General features: G+C 45.7%; 1 protein-coding gene across 1 annotated transcript in view; it reads right to left on the bottom strand.

The window, feature by feature from the left end:
• LOC118506026 (serum response factor homolog) overlaps positions 1-23,718 on the bottom strand; it is a 121,675-nt gene extending 97,957 nt beyond the window's left edge. Inside the window, exons 1-2 of the mRNA XM_036042639.1 lie at positions 23,440-23,718; positions 21,203-22,963 (exon numbers count right to left, since the gene is read on the bottom strand). Coding sequence (XP_035898532.1) covers positions 21,203-21,718 — 516 coding nt within the window. The 5' untranslated portion in view covers positions 21,719-22,963; positions 23,440-23,718. The remainder of the gene's footprint in view (positions 1-21,202; positions 22,964-23,439) is intronic.
• Between the last annotated feature and the right edge of the window lie 362 nt (positions 23,719-24,080).

Raw genomic sequence — 24,080 nt, 5'->3', positions numbered from 1 at the left:
TCAACATGTTTGGATTAAAGCAAACTTAGGCCGAGCTGGAAATAGACACTGTGGTCTTTAAACTTCAATTTAGAGGCTGTGTGGGAAGCTCCAGCTTCCTGACGTATTTATGTCACTGTGGGACGTTCCGATGAGAGGGCCGATAGCGACGACGGTCTTCACACGGGAAGACCAGAGTTCAAATCCCTTCCAGACTACATCCTCATACGCAGGACTGTAGTTATTCAATTAGGGGAAAAACCAAGTCCCCCGACAGGTTACCTGGCCCAGACAGGAAACCAGAGATGGTATGCGAGACCTCTTGAGGTTGTAAACGAGGTAGAAGAAGATAGAGATAATCAGCAAAGTAGTTTGTTCCTTCATATGCAAAAGCTTTTTTTTATCAAATAAAAACCTTAACATTTATAACAATTATAACAAAAACTGTTTACTTATACAAGATAGACTTTTATAGCTAAATATCCCAGGTCGAACACGATCGCAATTAACAAATTTACACAAAATGAAACACAATCCATGGGAGCTCCAGCCGCTCATCTTATTCGTATTCCCGACGATTGTCTTTGCAGCGACCACTTTTCCACGTGCCTTTTACCGCGTTTCCCGGAACCCCGCACCCGAAACGCAAGAAGACACTTAATCGAATATTCGGGTCGGATACAGATCCGTGTCGGTGCCATTCTTTTGGCATTGCATTTGTAACCTCCAAAGTGTGAATTTATGTTCGAACATATGTTTTCCATCCTCTCCGTACTTCATTCCTCGAATGCGAGCAGGGCGAGGAGGAAGAAGAGGGACAGTAAACCAGCCATTTCCCATCCCATTTTCTCTGCCCGTGTTTCGTCCTTTTTCACCAGGAATAATTCGCGTTCACTTTAACCGCTTCGTCGTTCGAATGCCGCTCGCCGGAACGCTTTTTGGTAGAAGAGTTTCGCTTTCAAGTTTTTCGGCCTTTTTGCATCACGCTTGAACGGACGGGTGGGTAACTTAGTCACAACAGCGCGGCATGGTTGCGCTTTCCAAAGGGTAGACAACAAAACGCAACAACAACAACAACAAAAAAAACGATCTACAAACCAAAAGACCGAAGCCGACCCGACAAACCGGAAGGTGAAGGTGTTAAGTTTTCTACCAGAGCCTTGTCACCACACAGCACAGGGCTGTGTCCCGGACCAAACGAAGCAACAAAAAAAAAACGCATTCAACCACAATCACACACCACGCCGCCAAAGACAATGCGTTTTCGAGAAGCTTAAGATCGTCGCCGGACAGTAGCATATCTTTAACACCACACACTCCACTATACACCTCAGACGTGTAGACCAAGCGTTCGCTTTCGCAAGCAGCATTATTTTCATGTGCCGATTTTCTTCCCGAACGTCATCCCCGCGAACCGGAGGGTGGCAAACGTTGGGCGAGGTATCGGAGGAAGGAGGAGTACGCGAATTGTGCGCGAAATTAGCATAACCTCCCGCAATACCGAACTACATACCGACACCAAAGTGTGAACAAACGTGGCACGAGACTTTACGGCGCGCGCGCGCGCTGGCTCTCATGCTGCACGTTAGCCGGAGAGTTTCGTCGTCGGTACAAATGAAAGCAATGGAGGAATGCTGCGACGGACACACAGCGATACGATCTTTCATCCGCTGTTCACCGGCTCTTTAAATCGATTCACCAAAATGCACACAAACACAAAGACTCACACACACACAAACCAGAAGGTGCAAAATAAATAAATAATAAAATCACTCAGGTACAGATTCCCGAAACAATTTACACTGAATATGTGCGATGCCCCGCTCAAGTGCTGCGCCCGGTAAAACTGGGTACTTTCAGAATAATGAGCCTTGGGATCGGGGGTTGCGAAGACTGCCCCTTGGCAGAAGCAGAAGCAAATGGAAACATTCCACCACACTAATCCACCGTCAGTCGCCCGCACTGCGTCGAATCGCAGAGACTTCGATCTCCGGACGCGGTTTAGCCTCCATTTAGGCTTTGCCGTACAGTGCTACACTTTGCTTTATACTTTACACTCATTCCCAATCCCAGCCTCCCAACAACAACACCAACAGCGAGACTGGCGACTGGATACAACAGGACTGGATAGAAGTGGATGATGATTAAACATAAGCATCCATAAAGCGTTCGGCAAGACAAGGGTTTAAGCGACGCGAAATTCCGCCCGTTGTTCGTAAGCAGAATGAAAGGAGGCGAAGGGGGGAGCCAGAGGCAGACAACAGCTTTCCGTACTTCAGCAAGCAGGATCGGCGCAATACAAATAGTTTTAAAATTCATGAGATAGTTCAAATTGGAACGTGTGAAGGGTCTGGACATTTGTCGTGCGTGTGGCGGACTCATTCTTTCTCCTGTGGCAAAACCAAAACTGATTTTGTTTGGACAGAAGAAGAGGACATTGCTTGAATTTGAAACGAACTGTGCAATGAGCCGTATGAAAAATTCTTGTTGTTCTATTTCAGTTTGGTAGGAAATATTTTTATACAAGATTCTGTTTTCTTAACAGCTGCATACATATTTTCAATTTTATAGCATTGAAAATCAACGCTAAAAAACTTATCCACTCGAAAAAAATGATTTTTTTTATTTACTTATTTTTTTTACTTTTTGATCCGTAAAAAATTCTCAAACATTTTTCAACCGAATTTCCGTAGACCAGTTATAGCCAAAAGCGTTTTCAGCTGTACGGTACGCTACTCAGACTATCTTGACGTTTTCACCATGTTTTTCAATGTTGATATCAACTTTTAACGGTTGCTAAATCATGAGTTTCAAGCAATGCGGCCAAGGCCGTCATTCATAAAAAATATTGAATTTTATATTTTTCTCCCTTATTTGTTAAATTATTCTTGTCTAGGATACCATAAAACTAACAAACACTTTTAAAGCCATGTCTCATGTGGTCTCAACCTGCCATTTCAACTTCCTTGGCTTGATTATACCTAAGGCGGTTACTCGGTACATAGGGAGAAGTTTCGGGCAGGATTCGATTTCCAATACTGTCCTGGCAGATCGTGCACGCCGCTATCGCCGCACTCCACCCCAGGAACTCATAGGAACGCAAGAACTTTATCCAAAACAAAGCAGGTCTGGCAGGACGGTCCGGTAGCTCAGGAGTTTGCTCATAGCCAGAAATACTTTTTCAGCTACATGTGATATTAATCAGTCTAGCATACCAAAATATGGCCGATATAACCAAGATGGAGCAAGGATAAACCAAGAAGGCGAAGCTAAGTCTAAAACTCCTAATACTATAAAAGCTACATCATATTTCTATAACCCACGATCCATGATTAAACATTTTACGAAGGTGTCTCCACCCTCGGCTTTTCTTTCTTCATTCGCTCTGTGCCACTCTCCCCTTAAGCGCCGAAATGGTTAAAAGACACACCGGAAGTGGCAATAAAAATGATTAATTCATCGCGATAATGTCACAACAACAGTTTTAAGCGGCTTTCATCGTACGCCGCGCTTGATTGACCAGATTTTAATGAAAAAAAGGGGACAACGCTCGCGCTCCTCCATTCACCAAAAAAAAAACCCCATAAAAAACAAGGACCGAAACCACTTCATCATTTCGATGGGAGAAATTTGTAGCAGATATCACATCTGTGTCTCGAATCGTAGCGTTATCGTAAGGTAGGACTTTAATGAAATTCCATAAAACAGCGGAACAACAACGGAAAGGAACAACGTTGGAAGAATACGGGGACTTGCTACGGGTGAAACGCGCAATCTCCTCCGACATATTTGCCGGATCGCATTCTTTCTTCCCTTTCGTGATAAGCATCTTGATATATATCGGAGCCGGAACATTACGATTAACAGAATTCTGCAGATAGCAAAACAGGAAGCCACCAGCAAACTTTATATCGTCCATTGACCAAAGAATTTTAACTCCAAGTCGGTCGTATCATTGTGCGCAAAGTTTAACATGCGCTCGACAACGGGCACGTCACCCGTAAAGATAAGCCGTTAACAGGCACTGCATCGATCGTTGCGGTGTTTCGATTTCCAAAGTACGGGCACATCAAACAGTAAACAGCAAAACATGCGAAAATTTGTATGCAAGCCAATTGTTATTCAACGCTGAATAAGCAGAAAAGCAGCAAAAAGCATTTCCACCCCGAACCGAAAGAAAGGAATAATAAGCTTGGCTTTTGTTCGATTGGATAATCCTGAAACGATACGATCGATGGTTGAAAAAATGCCCAACAGTACCTTCAAATATTTATTTATTAGACTGGGCTGCAACCAACCAGAAGAAATTTCTTCAACAAGGTGCAAAGTAGTGCAAGTCAACCAGTGTGCCATGCCGTCTCAATCTAAGGACACGTGCAGTATTATGCAGCGCTACGAAGATTTAAACAGTAAAGCATCACGAAATCCGAATGCTGAATCTGTTGTGCTTTTTGTCGAAGGTGCTGACCGACCGTTCGGTCGATCGATGTCGAATTGGTCCTTCGCATGTAGCGCGCCACAAAAGCACAATTTCACAGCAAACCCAAACAAAAAGAAAGAACAAAATCCTTCTTCAGCGGCAGCACGAAACGGTAGCAAAAAACGGAAGCCCCAACAAAAGATCGGTCTGTTCTCGGCAGTAATAGTAGAGTCTTTGGGGCCAGAATTTACTGGCTGTCGTTTGCATCTGGCGACATTGATACAGCACCCCATACTCCAGTTCAACGCAGCAACAAAATTAAACAAATCGAACAGGATCACCTGAATGCGCTCACGGTAAGCCCGTAAGCCCTAAAAGACACTCCAAGAAATGCTGACAGACCCTGTGAAGCGCAAGGGTGCATCCCACCCTACTCCAGCAGTGAATAACGAAGGTGCATACGTTATTTATGACGGTGTGCCTCCGGAAGCTGCGGGCGAATTCGACGCGTTGCAGCTCGCCAAACCGGAGCGTGTGCGCATTAGCAACCACAACAGTACAGTAGCACCGGCCCATCGCCTCAAACGTCGGGAGCGCCCAGAAACATGCAAATGAACCAAATATAGTTTGCGTCTCACACGCACGGCAAAAAAAAAATATCGAGAGCACCATCCCTTTCGTACCGAGCTGATGTAACGAATGCATCGCCCACGATCCCTGCACGCGTTGTTGCATCGCTGTGCATCCGTCGAGATGGTGTGTGTGTGTGTGTGTCTGGGGGGCGGCGAACGTCTTAAACTTGTTTTGCTTACGCTTTTCTCCCGCAGTTAACACCGCCCTGCAGGCGTAAAAGGCATAAATTTATGAATATGAGCTATAAAATCAACACCTCTGATATACATATTTTAAATTGCACGAGGCAACATAAGCCTAGCACCAGCAGTGAGGAAATTGAAGAAAAGCAAATAATACTGCGCAGGAAGAGTGCGACAAAAATTACAACAAGAACTCTCTAAATAACTTACAGCACTGGGGCGGTCTGATGGCCGAGGCGATAAAGGCGCCGGTCTTCACACGACAGGACCGGGATTCAAATCCCATCCAGACCGCCTTCCCGTACGCAGAGCTGACTACTTTACTACGGGTAGCATCAAGTCACAGCGAGCCAGAAATGGCAGGCCGAGACATTTCCAGGTTGTAGCGCAAAGAAGAAGAAGCATTATAGGTGATATGATGGCGGTCCGGTGGCCGAGGCGAAAACGGCGACGGTCTTCACACGGCAGGACCGGAGTTCAGTTGACTACTTTACTACTTACTTATCAGGTGGTACAACCGCATTGCGGTCTTGGCCTGCTTGGCAACAATCCTCGATACCGCTCACGGTTCAGCGCCGTCGTCTGCCAATCCGTTATCCCGGCCGTACTGGCGGACGCATCAACGCCATCACTCCATCTCCAGTTTGGGCCTACCACGCCTCCTCTGTCCGTGTGGACGGCCTAAAAGGACTTTACGGGCTGGGTCGTCGTCCGGTGTCATTCTCATGACGTGACCAGCGCTCCGGAGCCTGACGAGTCTAATCCACTGCACGATGGTGAGATTATCGTACAGCTCGTAGTGCTCGTCATTGCTCTACGATGGCGTTACAATGGCCTAACAATTCTGAACCAAAGTCTAAGGTCTATCAATTTCGTCAAGTAACCAATAAACGTTTACGCTAAAGAGGTAAGTTGATAAACGTTCAAAGCAGACGTTGAATACATTTAAGAAAAAGTAAGCCACCATTGATCAGTAAGCTGATCAATTATCCCAACCCGAGGTGCGAATGAACCAAACTCTGAAGTGCGCGTTTTCTGCATCAGCAATCGTATAGCAGCATACTGTTACGAATGCTTTTCTTATTGTCTTGTATCTTTCATGAAGTTCGCTGCATTGTTATCGGAAGTAATATCGCTAACGTCTGACCATGCTTCGTTGCCGCCTTCCATAAAATGGAAGCTTGCAGAATTATGGACATGCGTGAATCGGCATTGTTTGTACCAGATTTGTTTTAAGATAGTAATCGAGATGTCCATCGATTGGTTTTGACATTTCTTATTGTACTAACGAATGATTTAGGTTGCAAAAGGGATCAATTACTTTGTTAAACAAACGAAATAAAGGTTGAAGATGCCGCAAATTTAGACTTTTTAGTATTAGTTCTTCTTTGAGCAACTGAAAATTCAATAACAAATTCTTCATTTCTGATCGATTCCACATTTCAGAATCACGTAGCAGGATATACTGTAGTTGACGCACAGGTGCCAACCGGTAACTAGACGAAGGTTAGATTCGAGAAGTGATAGGTGAGAAGGCGCAGTGAGTAGGGCATGAGTGGTACTCACAAAAATGTTATAAATTGGGGCGAAAATCCTTAATAAACTCTGTACTTCCAGGAGTACAACTTAAAATTTGGTAATGATTTTCTGGGCAACAATATCCAAAACACAGCGAATGTTCATGATCCTGGTCACGGCACCACCAACATTCGCAGAATTTCGGACATTTCCTGCACAAAAATATCCGAAACTTCGCGATATTCAACGGTTCTTACCCATCCAAAGTGTATAACCAAACAATATTGTAAGTCTGTAAAATTACAGCATAAACAAAAAAAAAAAATTTCCCACAACTGTCCGTCAACAATTTTCTTTTCCAACGTACCTACCCGATACACCTGTCGTCGGTTCCATTAATCGTGGCAGGTTGCATACACTTCCAGTACCATTGTTGTACAAAACGAGCTCTTGCGGGTACCGCGACAACGTAACGCAACATGACAAATGACTGCACCGCGTTTGTTTCGTACGACAACAATCAACACCGAAAATCAGGATGCTTTGTTGCGAGTCACTTCTCATTAAATCCGCTTATCCTGCACCATCGGCGGAGCATCAAATACAAACCAATCACATCCGAAAACAATAGTCAAACCAATATCCATAATCATAATACAATCAATCGCCAACCTGTCCTCTCCCTGGCCCCACTCGCCCCACACTTCGACACTATGTTTGTTTGCTTTTCCGTAAAATAAAACCAAAGCTGCGAGAAAACAAAACGGCCCCCACCCCGCCGACAAAACTGGCAACCCATTCCGAATGATCCGACGATCAGCTGCACAGCCGACAGTGGTTTCGAGAAATTTGACAGCCTTACGGATAAGATCGCTTATGAATGGGTTTATAATTAAAAGATTAATGTTGCGCTCTGATCTGAGCGCTATCATACGTGCAACAGAGGTACCTGGGCTCACCCAAGCCAGCCCGTGCTGCCGGTACGCCTTCGGTTTCGGGTGAGATAATTTTACAGGAAGAAACATCAATCTCGCAATAAGTCAAAAAGGATACGGAATGGTAAAAATAGAGAGTACGGCTGTGGACGTCCACCGTTACTTTCCTATCAGCAATCGATCGATCGGATTCCATCTCCTAGGTTCGGTCCACGACATCGACACTGCCTTCCCCGCCGTATCGCGGGCCGAACGTGTCAAACTAACGTCAACAAAAAACTCATTAAATCCTGTGCGCTTGACGACGGCTCCTTAAAATCCCGTTCGCTCACCAACTGTCCGTAAGCAGCAGAAGCAAACGGCCACGCGCTAGCAGGTTGCTTCTACAAACAATCGGGCAACGCGTCAACGGACCACGGGGGCACGGGTGGAGGTAGTACACCCCCGTGAAAAAAGTTTTGTATGTAAATGTGTGTTTGCTCTGCTTGGCACCTCCCCACCCCCGGACACTCGACTACCGGAGTGGGGGACTAACGTTTAACCTCACCACCAAAAGCTGCAAATCATCATTGCTTCTAGCCTCCCGTAAGCTAAGAAGCCGATGCGACGATTTGAAGGTGCCGATAGTGGGCACTGCTCGATCCTAAATGCGGGCGTTTCAAACCCGAGAAATAATAATAGTAAAAGCCTTCCTCCTCATCATCCTCACAGCTCAGCTCTAAACGTTTCGTTTCGGGACCGTTTGGTATGCGAAAAGAATGCTTTCCTACGTGTTAAATGATTAATGGTGCGAACCACCTTAATGCCGTTCAGGGGAGCTCGCGGGTTGCGCCGTCCAGAAAAAAAGGATGAGAGAAGAAAAAGATGAACTTAGGCCGAGATATGAAGGTGGAGTGAAAAAGAGGGGCAGGATAGAGATCATATGCCATTCGATCCATTGATGGTGTAGCATAAAAGCACACAAACGCTTCCTTAATGTGTCAGTCGTATTTTTGATACGGTAACACAAACAACAACAAAACAACAATCGACCGAACCTCACTTTGCACAATCATCGCGAACAAAATGCAGCATGTGATCTGCAGCATTTTCGATCGTTCGTTTAGCATAGGATAGGGGTGGATGATAAAAATACAATAAGCGAGAGCATGAGAGCAGACCGGCAGCGACAGATCTTTTGCCAGCGACACCTGTTGCCGTGACACCGTCGCTGTAGCGGCAACCCGACCGCCTAGCGCAACCGAATTTGCAAACGTCACCTTTTTGGGAGCTGATAAAACACATTCCAATCAGCTGGTTCGTGTAGTTTAAATATTTCACACCTGAATTAATCATCCGTATCAGTGCGGGGCTATCGAAAATAGGAAGCTAGCTTGTATCGTTTAACATGTTTTGAACTATGTATAATGGGAGAATCTTGAAACCTGGATCTCTGGAACGCTTTGGAGCTCTTTGGAACCAGATGAATGAACTTTTTGCCAATTTAAGGAAAAAAGTAATGTTTTAGCAATAGTTTACGTAAAACAGATTTGGGCAGGCGTTCCTTGTTCGACAAATAATATATTTTACCAAGAGTTCAGCTTCAGGTTTTACCAATCAAGTTCAAGTACCATGCTCTTACTTGTACCTAACTCATTTTATCTTATGTATGGAATGAATAAAATATTTCTCTAATCTAATCTTATCTAAATTACATATATACAAGAAAAACTAAATAATTCGTAGATTTTCTAATCCAATATATTCTAGAATTAAGCAATATTCTAAAGTATACATTTCATTAGAGTGTCCATTTTATTACGATGATTTAAACTTGAAACCCAAAGACTCTATAAATAAATGATATTAACAAAATTAAACTTAAAAATCTCAAAAACTGGCTTAGGTTATCATCATTCCCAGTGCCATAAAATAAGCCTATTAAACAAGACTAATATGACATCAATGTCCAGTGATGGATCAACCTAAGAGGGGAAGGAGCGGCCGCTAGGGGGCCCCGTCGGTCAGGGGGGCCTCATCGTTGAGGATTTCTTGTCGTTTCCCTCTAATATCACAATTAGAGGGGACTCAACTGCCATTCCGCTTGGGGCCTCCAAATATCTTGACCCACCACTGTCAATATCTGATCATCTATTTCAAATAATTGTCAATGACTCCGAATGAATATCAAATGATGAGTGTCTGCTTTACGAAATTGGAACTTGAAGCCTTATGTGAATGAACCTACATTCGCAATAAAATTGAGAAGTGATGCGGTGATTCAGGCGACAACGGCGCCGGTCCAGCGACACGGCAGGACCTGAGTTCAAATCCCTTCCAGACCGCCTCCCGATGCGAAAAACTGACTACTTTGCTACGGGTAAAACCGAGTCATAGCAACCCAGAATTGGCAGGCCGAGACCTTTCGAGGTTGTTGTAGTGCCAAGGAAGAAGAGAGGAAGAATAAGACGACATATCATTGGGAAGACACATTTAAAAATTGTATCTAAAACCGAAAGAAAACTTTGCCGTAAACTCTTAAGGAATAAATGCATTGCATCCCAAACTGCACCAAGTCCAATATGCATGATCCGCGAATTAATGATCATTAATTTTTCCCACCACCATCGTGGTACCAGATAGCGGCACGGCAAATTCTAATTTGTCGCACACTCCTATCGTCGATCTCGAAATTCTTCTACCTCCGTAGCTACCGTTTGCTCTCAAAAATAAACCAGTGAGTCATCATAATTGGCAAAAAAGCAGGTTAACAAATGTCCCTCCCTCTACTAAAAGCACGATCACCTCACATGGAATCACCCCAAACACAGCCACATCGCAAGATTAGACCGGTCCCGATGAGCTGCAAAGCAAAAGGTACCCCTTTTCGTATTTTTCTCAACCGCACTCTTATTCGGAGACAATTTTGGCCCACGCAAATCCGTACCGAGTCAAACGTACGAGAAAAAAAAAACGACCGACGAAACAGAACCGTAAAGATCGATCGTAAGCTGACGAAACAGTAATTAACAAACAGCTTCCCCCGGGTATGCCCATCCGCTTCGTTCGCTGCAAGAAAGCGATGAGACACATTTCTAGCAGTCGGTCTGCTTTAGCCGGGCCCGCTGGCAACATTGTGGCCAAAAACGATTTAATGTCTGTATGTTGTTGTTTTTTTTTTTGTTTTGCATACATATCTACACTTGCTCTCACACTCATTCCTTACACACCGGCTCAAGTGGCACGATGGCACCAGGCCAAAGGCCTTTCTCCTTCGCTTGTTCTGAGCGGAAAAACATAGCCCAGCTTCAGCTCTCAAATGTGAGCTGGCGGCCGATTGAAAAGCGAAGGTGGTTGTCGTTTTTGAAAACTGTCGCCCAATCTACAATATCTCTTGAGGACGACGGACACGGAAGATAACACCCGCGCTGAGTCTGAACGTCGGCGGCGCGTGGGTTGCCAACGCGCGCGTGCGTGTGTTTGTATAGAAGTTGAAATATGTTGCCCATGCAAATGTCGTGCAGCGGAGCGATCGGGAACATCAGTCGAGATCTTGCGTAAAAAGGTGCTCTGCCCAAAAGTTCGTATCTCGTCCAGATTTGGCAGCTATTCGGTATAGGAAACGTTCACTCGACCGAAAAGCACGACCGCCATTCGCTATGCTCAATGTTATATTGGTATAACCGTTGATCCTCAATTTTTTGTATTGAGCCATCGAATTCTGGATAAGGAAAAAAATATTCCAAAAAGTTTGAGGAATATTTTGAACATTTTGACCAATGCTAATAAACATTTTGTGCTCCAAACTTTGAAGCGCACCTAATAAATAAGTGATATGTATCGCACGCAATAAATACGGCACGGTATCGAACCAGTGTATTGCAGCTGCAGGAATACACATCCGTCTAGCCGGGTCACTGTGTGTAATGCTTTGCGTAACATGAAGGAAAGAAAACATTCACACACATACTCACGCACACACATAAACAGTGTGTGATGCACAAAACCCCAAAACCGGTGAAAAACTCCCTAATGCGCGAAAAACCTTCCCCGGGGAGACGGCGAGACCCGTTTCCCAGGCTGTGGTGTGTCGCGTACCGATTCGGTATTTACTCGCTATATTTAGACCATTTTCGGATCGGATCAGATGCCGGGCCATGCCGTCCGATTACGCGTCGGAGCTGCCGAACCAATGCTTGCACACGCCGTACCGCAGCATCATACACCGGCCTGTATGCTTGCGCCACATACTCCGCCTTGCCCCCCCTTACAGCGGCAGGCAGGGTAATAGACTGAACTCGGTGTGATATTTTAGCCTGGGCCCGTTCAATGTTCTACGTTCGTGTGGTCGGCCGACCAGAGCTAGCGCTCGCCGGCACACACTTGTTCGCATCGGGAGCAAAATGGGTGGACCGCCTAACCTATTTTTCCGCTCGCGATCGTGTCACTAGAACCAAAAACAGATCCACCACCAACACCGGGGCGAGGGTGCATCGCGCGGGATCGGGTGCATGGAGCGGGTCCGTTCATAATGAATGGTGGTGGATTTTCTGGTTCCCCGCCCCAAAAATTCTTCGCTTCACACCGCCTTCCCGCGTTGGACTGGGATAAGGAAATGATGAATTCTTGTGTTTATTTAGAAAATGGGCCCGAGATTTGGTGAGTTCTGCTGTTGATGCCGTAGCGAGAGAGATGAATTTTCTAAGTTTTTCAATTCTTCGTGACTTCAATTTCAATTCAATTCTTTCGTGATAATTTGTGTGATTAAACTTATATTCAAAAAAATAAATCTCGATTATTCTTCAAGATTCGCAGTGAGTTTCATTCAAAATAAATAAATTCTTCTTCTTCTTCCTTGGCACTACAACCTCGAGAGGTCTCGGCCTGCCATTTCTGGCTTTCTGTGACTTAATTTTACCCGTAGTAAAGTAGTCAGCCTTACGTACGGGGAGGCGGTCTGAATGGGATTTGAACCCCGGCCCTGCCGTGTGAAGACCGGCGCCGCTGTCGCCTCGGCCACCGGACCGCCCCAAAAAAATAAATAAATTACACTCACAAAAATAAATTTAACTTAACAATTGAAGATAATTAACATTAAAACATCGACCGTAAAATATAAGATTAATATCAAATCAAGCTCAATGATTAAAAATGGCCTTAAGAGACTAGTGGCAAGTTAGTGAGAAACTCAATAATCCATGTCAGTCCTTAATTTACAACTCAGTCTTCAGTCAGTCTGTGCTGCCCGCTGGCAAAGGCGATAGTGGTGCCGATCTTCACACGGCAAGACCGGGGATCAAATCCTATCCACACCAGCCTCCCTGTACACATGACTGCTTATTCAGCAAAGGGATAGAATCAAGTCACGGAAGGCCAGAACACCAGATTAGCAAATGTTTGCTTGTCAGTTCGGTTATATTTTAATGTACTTTGAAGAAAAACACAGCCTTGCATTTCAGTGATCTATTAAGAAGTTGCTAAATAAATATTATTAAAATTCATTTATTCACGATACGAATTGTTAGAAACAATAGCATATTTAAATTATACTACTCAACAGGTATGTCCAGTTCATTGATGTCTTCTTCATGCAATGTATTTAACAATTAGCAAGATCCCATTCATTGATTCTTCGCCATCTGCTAGAATAATCATTAATCCTGTGCTCAATTTTTCAGTCAGTAACGGCTGGAAGCAACAGTAGACATCTACAGCCCTGTCAAACATACCTTACCAAATGGTCGTTTCACTATCTTCTTTCTCCCACTAATCAATCTTCCGCAATTAGTGTCTTTTTTCTTCCATCGTTAAAAAAAATAAAATAAAAAGTATGCTGAATAAAGCAACAATGGTTTAAGGGAACGTTCGCATACCGAAAAAAAGGAAAACCACCGTAAGCAAGCGAGCCAATCGCGTTATCTACGGCGTGATAGAACATCACCAAAAAATGTCGAAAGCACGCGTGTAACGTCGAGGCCGGCAACGAACAAAAAAAAAAACACTCACATCCATCCAATGTTTTCGCTAGCCAGGGCACAACACTTGTCATAAAAAAAAAATCTACATGAGATGAAAAATTAAGTCCCTTCATCTGCCGATAACCGTCGCCTGAATGGGCGCTGGAAACCCAATTCCCTCATTCTAAATGATTTATCTCGGCGAGCGCCAGCCGCACGGCCCGTTTTTTTTTTTGTTGGTCGCATTCCTATCAGAAACCATCGCCAAGGATCGCTGTCGAAAGCTGCCGAACGGGCGAAGCGCTCGAATGAGCATGGACGCGCGTGCGCCAAATCGCGTACGCGTTCAAAGATTTCGATCGTCCGATAAAAAGAGCTCGTTGACTCCTCGTTAAGTTCATTTTCTACGCCTTTAATTACGAAGAAAAGAAGCTGATAAACCTCCTACCGTCCCGCTATCCCGGGCGCAAGGTGCGAATGCCTTCCCCGGCCCAAGGCCCAGGCGGTCTGTCTCTCCACCAGGATCGGAATCAGCGCGAGCGATACCACGAGTTAATGACTTCTTCACCACAGTAAACGGACAGCAGCTAACTGAAGAAGCGAAATCGATTGATCCAACGATCGATCGGTTTTTCTCTCTTTCGCTCTCTGTCTATTTCTGCCTCCAATGTCTCACACCAACACGATCGTAATCTGTCCATATGAGCTCCTAGATCGCCGATCGATGCGAGATATGAGGATGATGATGATGATGATTAAGTTCAGCGCCGCCGATGCTCAGCGATCAAAACATTTAACTTGACTCATTCATCAGACATTATTGAAGCAGTGTGTGCATAGGGCGGAGGGCGGTTTTTGAGCGATAAGAAATAGCCAATCTTTACGCCATGCTTTACTTGCCGTACGAAAGCGCCACCGTCTCCAGAAACTGAAACGGTACCCAACCCCCCCCCCCCCCCCCCCCCTCGTCAAATGATAGCTCTCGCCAGAAGCAAACGCACAATGGGTTTACAATTTAAAAGTAATTTAAGAAACAAGACCGCATCGTCGTTGTCGTCGCCGCACTTTTCTATACGCTCCTGCCGAGACAAAACGAAACGACGTGGAACGAATCGCTGTGGAACGACCACCACTTGCTGAGGGGGGCAAAAAAAAGCTGTTGGCTTTCAGATTTATGAGCGCTCCGTTAGCTCCAACCGAGGGCGGTTAAAGAAGGCGTACCAGATGGCTGCAGAAGCTTCAGATACAACGAGATCCTCGGACGGGCGCGAGAACAGTAATCGCACGGCCAAACTCCATCTGGGACCATCTAATTGAAAAAGTGTTAATTATGTGATAGACGACCCTAGGTTCGGCACTTCGCGATAGACTCCAGCGCTGCGAAGGGCTTCGCTAGATTAAAGCCAACCGACCGGCCAACAAACACACGCACAGAGCAAAGGGTCGTGTTCCGCCGGGCGGGCGAACGATAACAGATAGTCGTCGCCTCGGGGTATCAACATCTTTTGCCCGAGAATACTAATGCTAATACCTTCGGGATGGTGTGCAGGTCTGGCTGGGCCCGTGATTCAATATCGGAAAACTTATCACACGACTCGTACAGCGAAGGCGCTCGAAGTTGTGCACCTCCGACGATTGCAGATAACCACCACTGGCGCGCACCGTTCGACCGGGTTGCTTAAAGCTTTGACGCTTTATCTAATCTCCGTGCAGCTCCACGCTTTCGGACTTTCGGACGGTTGCGCACGACGATAGCGCCGTGGCAGATTGTGTGTGTGTGTTTGTCGCTGAATCGAAAAATTCCACCACACCAACAAGTACCATCTGTTCTGAGTCGGTGCACGAATGATTCATTGGCTCTGGGCGGCGGTGTTGTTGTTCGGGTTTGGGAGAAATTTTCAAACAAGCGGTCGAACTTCAACGGACTGAATACTGGACGTTTGGGGGAGGTCAAGACCAATGTACCAGCTTAGTCTCGTCGTCAACTGTACCTCGAGGATCTTCTCCAAGGGATACCTGAAAGGCATGCCGGCGACAGACTACTTACATTCAGCAAGCCCTACACGTCCAGATGGGCCAAGCGCGTACAACAACCGGACCTTACTGCGGTTCCCGTTGCTGTGTTGTGTCCACCTTTAAATTCCAAAATGCTTGGCGATTTGTTCAGTTCACCATGCCGTTCGGTCCAAACATCTGCGAACCAACAAAGCCACCCACCCCGCAAAGCCTCTGCCCTGGATGAGAAATGCCCCGGAGGAGATCAAACCGACCCCGAAACGGTTTTGTTAGGTCAACCAGCTGCCTGCTACAACTGTTCCCGTTGGGTGGCCTTTTCCGTGCATTTCGCGCGACTACCGACGGGCCACCCTTGCCCAACTGATCGTTTCCAGCAAGTTCTAATGAATTTTCCGAATACTTTGTACCATTTTCCGACTGACAGCGTGCATACGGGCCGAAGATGTAACATGTGCCGTGCAGATTTCCGCACACCAACGACGGTTGGTCGCCGATTGCTACATTGGAACGTTACGTCCCGCGCACTATCCATCTCGTTCGCGGAACTCTGTCTCGCTTTGTATCACACGCTCGCTCTATGTCCCATTCAACAGTTACACAAAAATACAACCCTCTCTAACCGATGGATGCCCTTTCGCCGAATCACCCTTTCGCCTTACCCTGTGTTTCGCTTTCGCCTTGGTTTCGGTTGATCGGACGCTGCCGTCCCTCCCGTGCTTTACCACCGCGTCTTTACCCTCCGAGCAGCAGAAGTTAGAAACTGTTCGCCGGTCACTTCCAGCGGCTGCGTACCACCCCGCGAAGTTCTACCACCGCGTTCCGACCATCTGGAGCACTCATTCATTCACAACACAAGCGACCCAGTGAGTATGATGATGAAATCATTTGGAAACTACCTCACTCCCTATTGTTGGCAGCCTTTAGATGCGCCCTCAAATGTCAGTCCCCGCATAGCTTCCGAAATAGCTGGTAGGCATTTGCAGAAACCGTCCCAGTTGTTTCGAACGAAGATACTGTCGAATACCCTTCCAGCACAGATTTACATACGAAGAAGATCGTTTTTATCAGCTGTTACTACACCACAACCAAGCGCCCGGGAAGAAAACGAAACGCAAAGCTTCAATTTCGTCTGCATCCTGCAACACCAGATTATCTGCACACCGGAGCATTAAGCTAAAAATTTTACAACGTGCAGTAAAGATCAGCAATTCATTGGGCCAGGCTCGAGAGAGTTAAGCCAAGAAACTCATTAAAAAGAAATTCCCCAAAAATTTCCTCAATACGCTGGCAGGAAATGTGCCGTAAACTGTGATTGTTGACGCTCGTTGTAGTAGGTTTTGAAGCGTCGGGAAAGCAAGACGCCCTCTATTAATTGATTGTATCATAATCAGAATGCTTAACCGCTAAATTCCGAACCGAACCGAACGTCTTGCTAGCTTTGCCGTTCAATGAAGCAGTTTCTGATGGCTACCAGTCGTTCGTGAACATGTTTTTTGCACCTTAAGTGTGACATTTGGGACGTTCGACGCTTCAAACCGTACATCTCCTCCGGCTATCGTGGTTATGTGCGGCCAGGTCAACCGGTCACGACAACGCCCGACGGCGCAGCACTATGTGTTTACCGCGAGCCTTCAAACCGTTTGCTAAAATTAAGCCATCCCACAGGACTTTAACACTTTTCGCATAAGTGCCACCGATCACGCAAGCACGCACTAAAGAGAGATCCGGTTTTTCGGAGCGGCAAAGGCGTTCATAAAAAAAAAACATACGATACTTCTTTCCGACGCGTAAACTTAGCGCTTCATTTCACGCCAAAGCTTTGTGCGTAACCAGCGAGCGCGTAAACATCAAATTACAATCATACAATTAGCTCACGCACACACACACGCACACGTGATGCGGACGGATGGAGGCTATGCTTAAAATCTCATCAATCTAAAATAGGTCCTCTGGATAAATGGACATTTTAGTCTAAAAGTGGATTACATCACACATACACCCACGTGCACACATATAAGCATATATAGTGTATATTGGAATATTTCTGCGTGGACGAACTTTCAGAGACATCAGAGTATAAAGTATACATTATCCGTAAAATACTCGCATACTCCGCTAGGATCTACGCAAACTCGCAGGTAACTTCTCGCAAGGAACCACACGTTTTCTTGACCCATCTTACGGCTCCGTCAACGCTGATTACGACCTTCCGCCAGTATCCTGAGGCAACCCCACACCACAATAACCAGAAACCAAACCCGGGCCAGCCAAACTTGATAACACGTATTTTACGAGCCCGATAATGATGGCGATGATAAAAGTTGATGGTTAAAGATTAATTAAATTATAGCATTGGAAGGATGCTTCTCACAACACAGCAATGATGAGATGCGATGCAATCCTCCAAAAAAAAAGAACACCTCCAAACAGAGGCTCGCTTGCACCAGCAGACCTTTAGCCAAGTCCGCGAACCAAACGGTGCCTTTTTATTATCCCAGGATGTGCGACAAAAGGCCAAAAATGTATCGACAGCATGCAACGACCTCGGGCGTTCGGCAACACTTCAAAGTATCTGGCCGTGTCTATGTATATGTTTAAAGCGTGTTCCGGAACTGCAAGTGTCCAGAAGTGCAGCCGACCCCGACGGTTCCCGACAGTGAGAGCCTGGAAGTGTGACCCAGCACAACATGACGAGATCGAGATCTGTTTTACTAGGTGTTGTTTACAAGAGACGCGTTGACGGGTGTTCCCTCCTTGTGACAGGTCGACGACGTCCGCGACGACGAGCCACATCAAAAAGTGCGAAAAGGGTAATTGAATGTTACCGTCGCCAGCATCGGCCATCCAAAAGGGTACATTTCTCCCGATGCTGTCTGCTAACGATGCACCGTTCGTCCTACTATCGCTAAAACACACACACACACACAAAAACACTGCAGTAAAAAACAGATCCAACACAAGGACCCCAATGGCAATAAATTTTAAACATCTACGTCTGGTCCCCCAAAAAGGTCGTTATTTGCGAGATTTTTTTCGTACTGTCCCCATCATTCGCATATGATGGTAATTATTTATTTGTAGTTTTTTACATGTCAAAATCTCTGCACCCAATAAACGAGACAGCGCCTTTCGATTGACAGTGCAATGAGTTGAAATATTCAAACATTTCTTCCACGCTGGTAACCATCACCTCTCGGGCGATTTCCCCGGAACAGCTCATCGGGGAACGCTTGGCATCTCAAAAATTAATGAACACATTTTATTGGTGTTTTATTTATTTATTAATCTCCTCCTTCTGCCACGGTCCGATGGGTGATGCTGAGGCTCCTTTCTATACTCGTGCCAAAGCACCCTTCTTAAGTATGTGGCACGCCAGAAAGGAAGGTACTGCCATATCAGGCAGGGAAGCCTGCTCGAAATTATGTTGGTTTGGCGACAGAGGTAAAAGAGAAAGGGTGAATAATTGGCCATTCCACAATTACGAGCACACGAACGAATGCTTGTCCGCTTGTCTAATGCTTCCCGCCCATAGCAGCCTCAAGATTGTCGCTTAATTTTCTGTTCTTTCTGAGTTTTACTTCAAGAGACTATAAAAAAACACAAGGGGAATCCTTTTCCTCTCCAAAGGATAGGTTTTTGAGGTAGTGAGTTTGTCAAAAAAAAAAACCAGTCGATGCTGACCGACATCGCCACTGTTTGGGGTGCAGCGTGTCGTTAATTATCGGGAACACTTTGGACCCACGATTGGTGACTGGGACCACGTGCGATAGAAGGCAAGAGAGTAATTATTTTATTATTAACAAGATCGGAGCAGCTTCGGACGCTTTACGACATTCTCGGCAGTAAACCTCTAAGGAGGGGATACGTATTTCAAGTTCAAGTGAAGGAGCGCAATCAAATGTGGCTTCTGCCGGTTTGCAATGTTTTTTATTCGCGAGCAAATAAAAATATCACCAATCAACTCCAACACCTGAATGAGTGTTTGTTGCAATATTTTGTATCACTCTCCAAAAGAACTACCCGAAAGGTGCGAGAAGATGTGTTTTGGCAGATTTCGCATTTTCATCATTTAGGCACGCAACACCATCATCACCCGTTACATTTTTCGCTTTGGTTCTCCTGCCTGCCAACGGCCCAGGCGAAGGAACTTTCCGATGACGGTTTTATTGCGCTGGTGTGGCTCATTTAAAAAAAAAAACATCCAAATATAATTAGTACCTGATTTGTCCCGATGCGTTTGGACGGTATCAGGGTGAAAGCTTTCTTGACAGCCTCATCCCATCGGACGAAACTTTTCCAGCCGGATACATGACGATACATGCGCGAGCGAAGAATAAACAGTAAAAATGTTTACTACTTGTTGGCTCGTTCATCCAGACTCTGGGGGCGCTGTTGTAACAGTCTTTTTGATAATGAATGGAACGGTGGTGTAATGTTGCAGGGAATGTTAATTTATGCGCATTAAAATAAACATTCCAACGATGATTTTTATTTCATGCAAAAACCCCTCCGACAACTCCGACACTGTTAAAAGTTGAATTTTAAAAATGTCAATTTTAATGGGTTTTTTTAAATATAATAATATACCCCCGCTAGTTGGACAAAACAGTAAATATTTTATTTTGAGTAACTGCGCAGATTAATTTGCAAGTGTGTCCCCGGTAACTGTCCTCGCTTGGTGTAGCTTTTATTTGTGCTTATATGGCATTCGACAGAGAATGCGGTCATTAAGTATGATAAGTGATAAGAGAAATTCGATAAGATAGACATGAACCAATGAAAATTACAGTCCCGTAGCCTGTCCAACAGCCGTGAGATACTCACAACATAGTAACTAAGTTTTTACGATAATCAAACTTAAGCACACCGCCAAACTGCTTATAACGAAAAACGTTTTTAACTGGGTTTTAGCATTACGAGTAAATGTTACTAAGATACTTTTTCGAACAATTAAAAAACTCGCAAAATGAGCGAAATTGAGCTATTAGTCTAGCTAAAAAGATGTTCCGAAAGAGTTTCGCCTATCGGATACTGTGTCCTACATTATCCCAAACATGACCAGGACTAAAAATTGATACAACAAGTTAGCTTTGTAGACGAGAAAAATCAACCAAAACAATCCATCATTGACCATTGTTTCTGACCAAACATTGACCACTTTTCTACCATTTATATTATTTACAGAACCCAGGCTATAGTTCAAAATGCTCCATTTGAATACCTTGTCATTTGTTATCTACAAAGTAAAATTGCAATAAATCAATGATTTTACTTTCAGACAACGAGTTTTAATAAAGTAAAATAGAAAATTAGCATACATTTATTAAGTTTTATATTCACAAAATTTAAAAATAAAAAAAAAGTTTATGAAAACAAGTTTCGTTAATTCTGTTGTAAACTGGCAAAGACGCATGGGAATGATTTAATAATTTTACAACTAGCATCAAATATCTCAATCTTCACTTTAGCAAAGTTGTAAAGAAATCTGTTTCACGAACTGTCATGCGGATTTCTCCAACGCGCTGGAGCCCGACTACAGTGCGCTCGGTATTACTATGCAAAACAATAACACGCAACCCTTACCTTCTTCATGATGCCGGTTTTGCGCTTAGAAAACGTCGTGTACCGCCGTAATTTGTTGTCAATATATTCCATCTTAATCTTAACGCGACCCTTCGTCTTTTTGCCATTGCTTGGTGGGGACTTTTTCGGCTGCAGCGAGGTGTAGCTTTCGTCCACCACCTCGGACCCGACGGTGCATCCATCGAGACCGGTCATGTTCTGCGAACCGACCATCTGTTGCCGATCGTCGTAGCAGTCCGAGTTGGTGCGCTTAATACCGCGGGACAAACCACCACCGCCACCGCCACCACCACCACCACCACCACCGCCGCCACCACTACCGCACTGTGGCCCGTTGGCATTCATCAGGCCCGTTCCGCCGGTTCCGCCGCGGGACATCACTTGCCCGACCAGACCACCGCTCGGTGGGCGCGCCAGAGACACGTTCGGGTTGCCGTAGATCTCTGGCGATTCGCTCATCATGCTCATACTGTAGTTCAGATTGTAGCGCGAATCGCGCCCACCGGACGGATCCATTATTTCCCAAATTTTTGCGGCTTTTACGGTACCGGGGGTCACAAAGAAAAGGGTTGGCACGGGCTGCCGTTGGTTCGCACCGTTTTATCGATCGATGCGACGCGGACGGACGGGCGGGGATTTGAGTCGCGTGGTCGAAAGAAGCTAGCGACAAGAGGCGATTCACGGTACTGCAATCGCGGTACGCGGTCACAGAGCGGGGCACACGTAAACACACGCAAAAACACACGCGGCGAACCAACGGAAGGCGCTACTGCGGAAGGAAGGAGATAAATCCTTGAGCGTATGTTTCCGACGTGTCGGGCAAGAGTGACACGTTTCCGCTACGGGAGTACACACACCGGGAGTAACACTAGAATCTCCCGAACACACGATACACTGCACCACACCACCTTGGGCAAGAAATTATCACACCGAAATCGCAACGAGACGCAGCCGATAACGAGCGTTTTGATAGACCGTTTTTCTTTCTTTCTCGCTGTCTTACGCAGCGCCGAAGGGTTTTATCGCATGGCCTGCTCTTACCACGACGCGGCACTACGCTATTTCCCGGGTCCCGATAACGTCGTGATACGCGGATTTCACACGAAACTGACCGGAATCACGGATTGATCCGGTTTCGCGAGCCGCACAACAACACGGCGTACCGAAACCAAAACAATCAAACTTCAAAACAAACCCCTTGTTCTAAAACGTCAACGCGCGCCGCACGTTTGACAGCTCCGGTGTTGTGGAATTGCGCGTGTGGCACAGGGTGGTTCCGATGTGGTGGTTTTGTGTTTGCGGAAATTGATGCGGTACGGGACGGTTTGCGTTGCTTCTAAAGATGTTGTAAAGTTGACGATGAGCACGTGGATTTTCCCTCGCTGACGACGGTACACGATGTTTTCCTCGGTGAAGTTGATGAGATATTCAGCAAAAACAGCTTGCGCAGCACTCGATGACAGCAAACAGCAACAGCTTCCACAGCAACCGGGAACTTCAGCAAACAGCACAGGAAACTCGCTTCGGCAACCGCAGCAACCAGGTTCGATTCCCACGACGAACAGCAACAGGAACGAGACGATGAAATCAGCAATTCTTCTTCAGCATCGATGTTGGAACAGGACGATTTTTATTTTTAACGATATATTTAGCTCTTCTGAGCACTAATTCACTTTTTCCAATTTTTTAACAGGCTCTCACACGAGTTTCATTAACTTCTCGATAAGTGAGATTTAACTAGAAAACATGTTGCGACAGAAACTGCTGATTGATAGAACTGATAGTATCACTTTATATTTCTTGTAACGAGTGTTACTTTGCACAATTCGGTGTAAATTTCATTTCAGTTTCGTTTCTCCAAATGATGCACACTACACAGATTTTGTGTGCGTGTTTTTTCCCCTCCGTTGAACAGAACGTATCACATGCTCTTTAAGGTAGAATTTCTTCAGGATGGTCACTTTTTGGTAGATCCTTTCACATGTACGCTCGATCGAGTATTTCGAGTAAATATTGCACTCTCACCAAACGAAAGAAGCGACAGGTGGTCGTACAGTTTTGCACAGCAGACCGAAATGCTGTCACCGTCCGGAGCGTCACACCGAGGCACGAAACTAAAGTTACACTGCAGATGCGATCTCATCAGTCACGTTAGTGCGCTTGCGGCCGGGAATCCTAGACCGTGGTGGCAAACGGATATCACTCGCAAAACAAAAACGGCAACAAGTGCAACACACCTTAACGACACGCACGCACACGATATACTCGATTGGGGCAGGCAGACGAAAAAAAAACGCCAAACAGCACACCAGAGGGAGGGCAGTTTGTCACACGGGCAGCAGGCGAGTATAGATCCAGAAACGACGAAACTAGTTTCGGGGGCGCCAAAACCAAAAACGATCACAAACAATCGCCCAAAACGACCAATCGACCAACGTACACTGTCGAGCGAGACCGGGAAGCGCACCACGTGGACCTGCCAACATTCGACATATGATTCGAGCTGACCGCTGTCGATATAATAAAATTACGAAAATAAAATAATATCAAGCCGAAGGCGCGATCGTGCGCTCGTGGTTTGGCCGGTGTGTGCGTGTGGGGGCCACACTCGTGTGGGGTGCGTATGTGTTCCTTGTGTGTGGGGAGCACTAACGCGGGTGGTTCGCATACGTACATCGTTCGCTTGGGGTGGTTCGTCGTATGCTCGCGGCTGTGTTGGTGCGATCGACGACAGATCGTGCGCGATCTTCGGTTTCGGGCGAGATGTGCCTGTGTGTTGTACGCACTTCGCGATTATCTTTCTCACTCTTGTTCACTGCTCGTTCACGTTACGTTTATGAGCGCTGTGCTGCTCACACACCTACACTACCGTAGTAAA

Source organism: Anopheles stephensi, chromosome 2 (genome assembly GCF_013141755.1).
Source record: "Anopheles stephensi strain Indian chromosome 2, UCI_ANSTEP_V1.0, whole genome shotgun sequence".
In the NCBI taxonomy this organism is placed as follows: domain Eukaryota; kingdom Metazoa; phylum Arthropoda; class Insecta; order Diptera; family Culicidae; genus Anopheles; species Anopheles stephensi.
The sequence above is the reverse complement of the archived record's forward strand: the minus strand, read 5'-3'. Positions and strand labels throughout refer to the sequence as shown.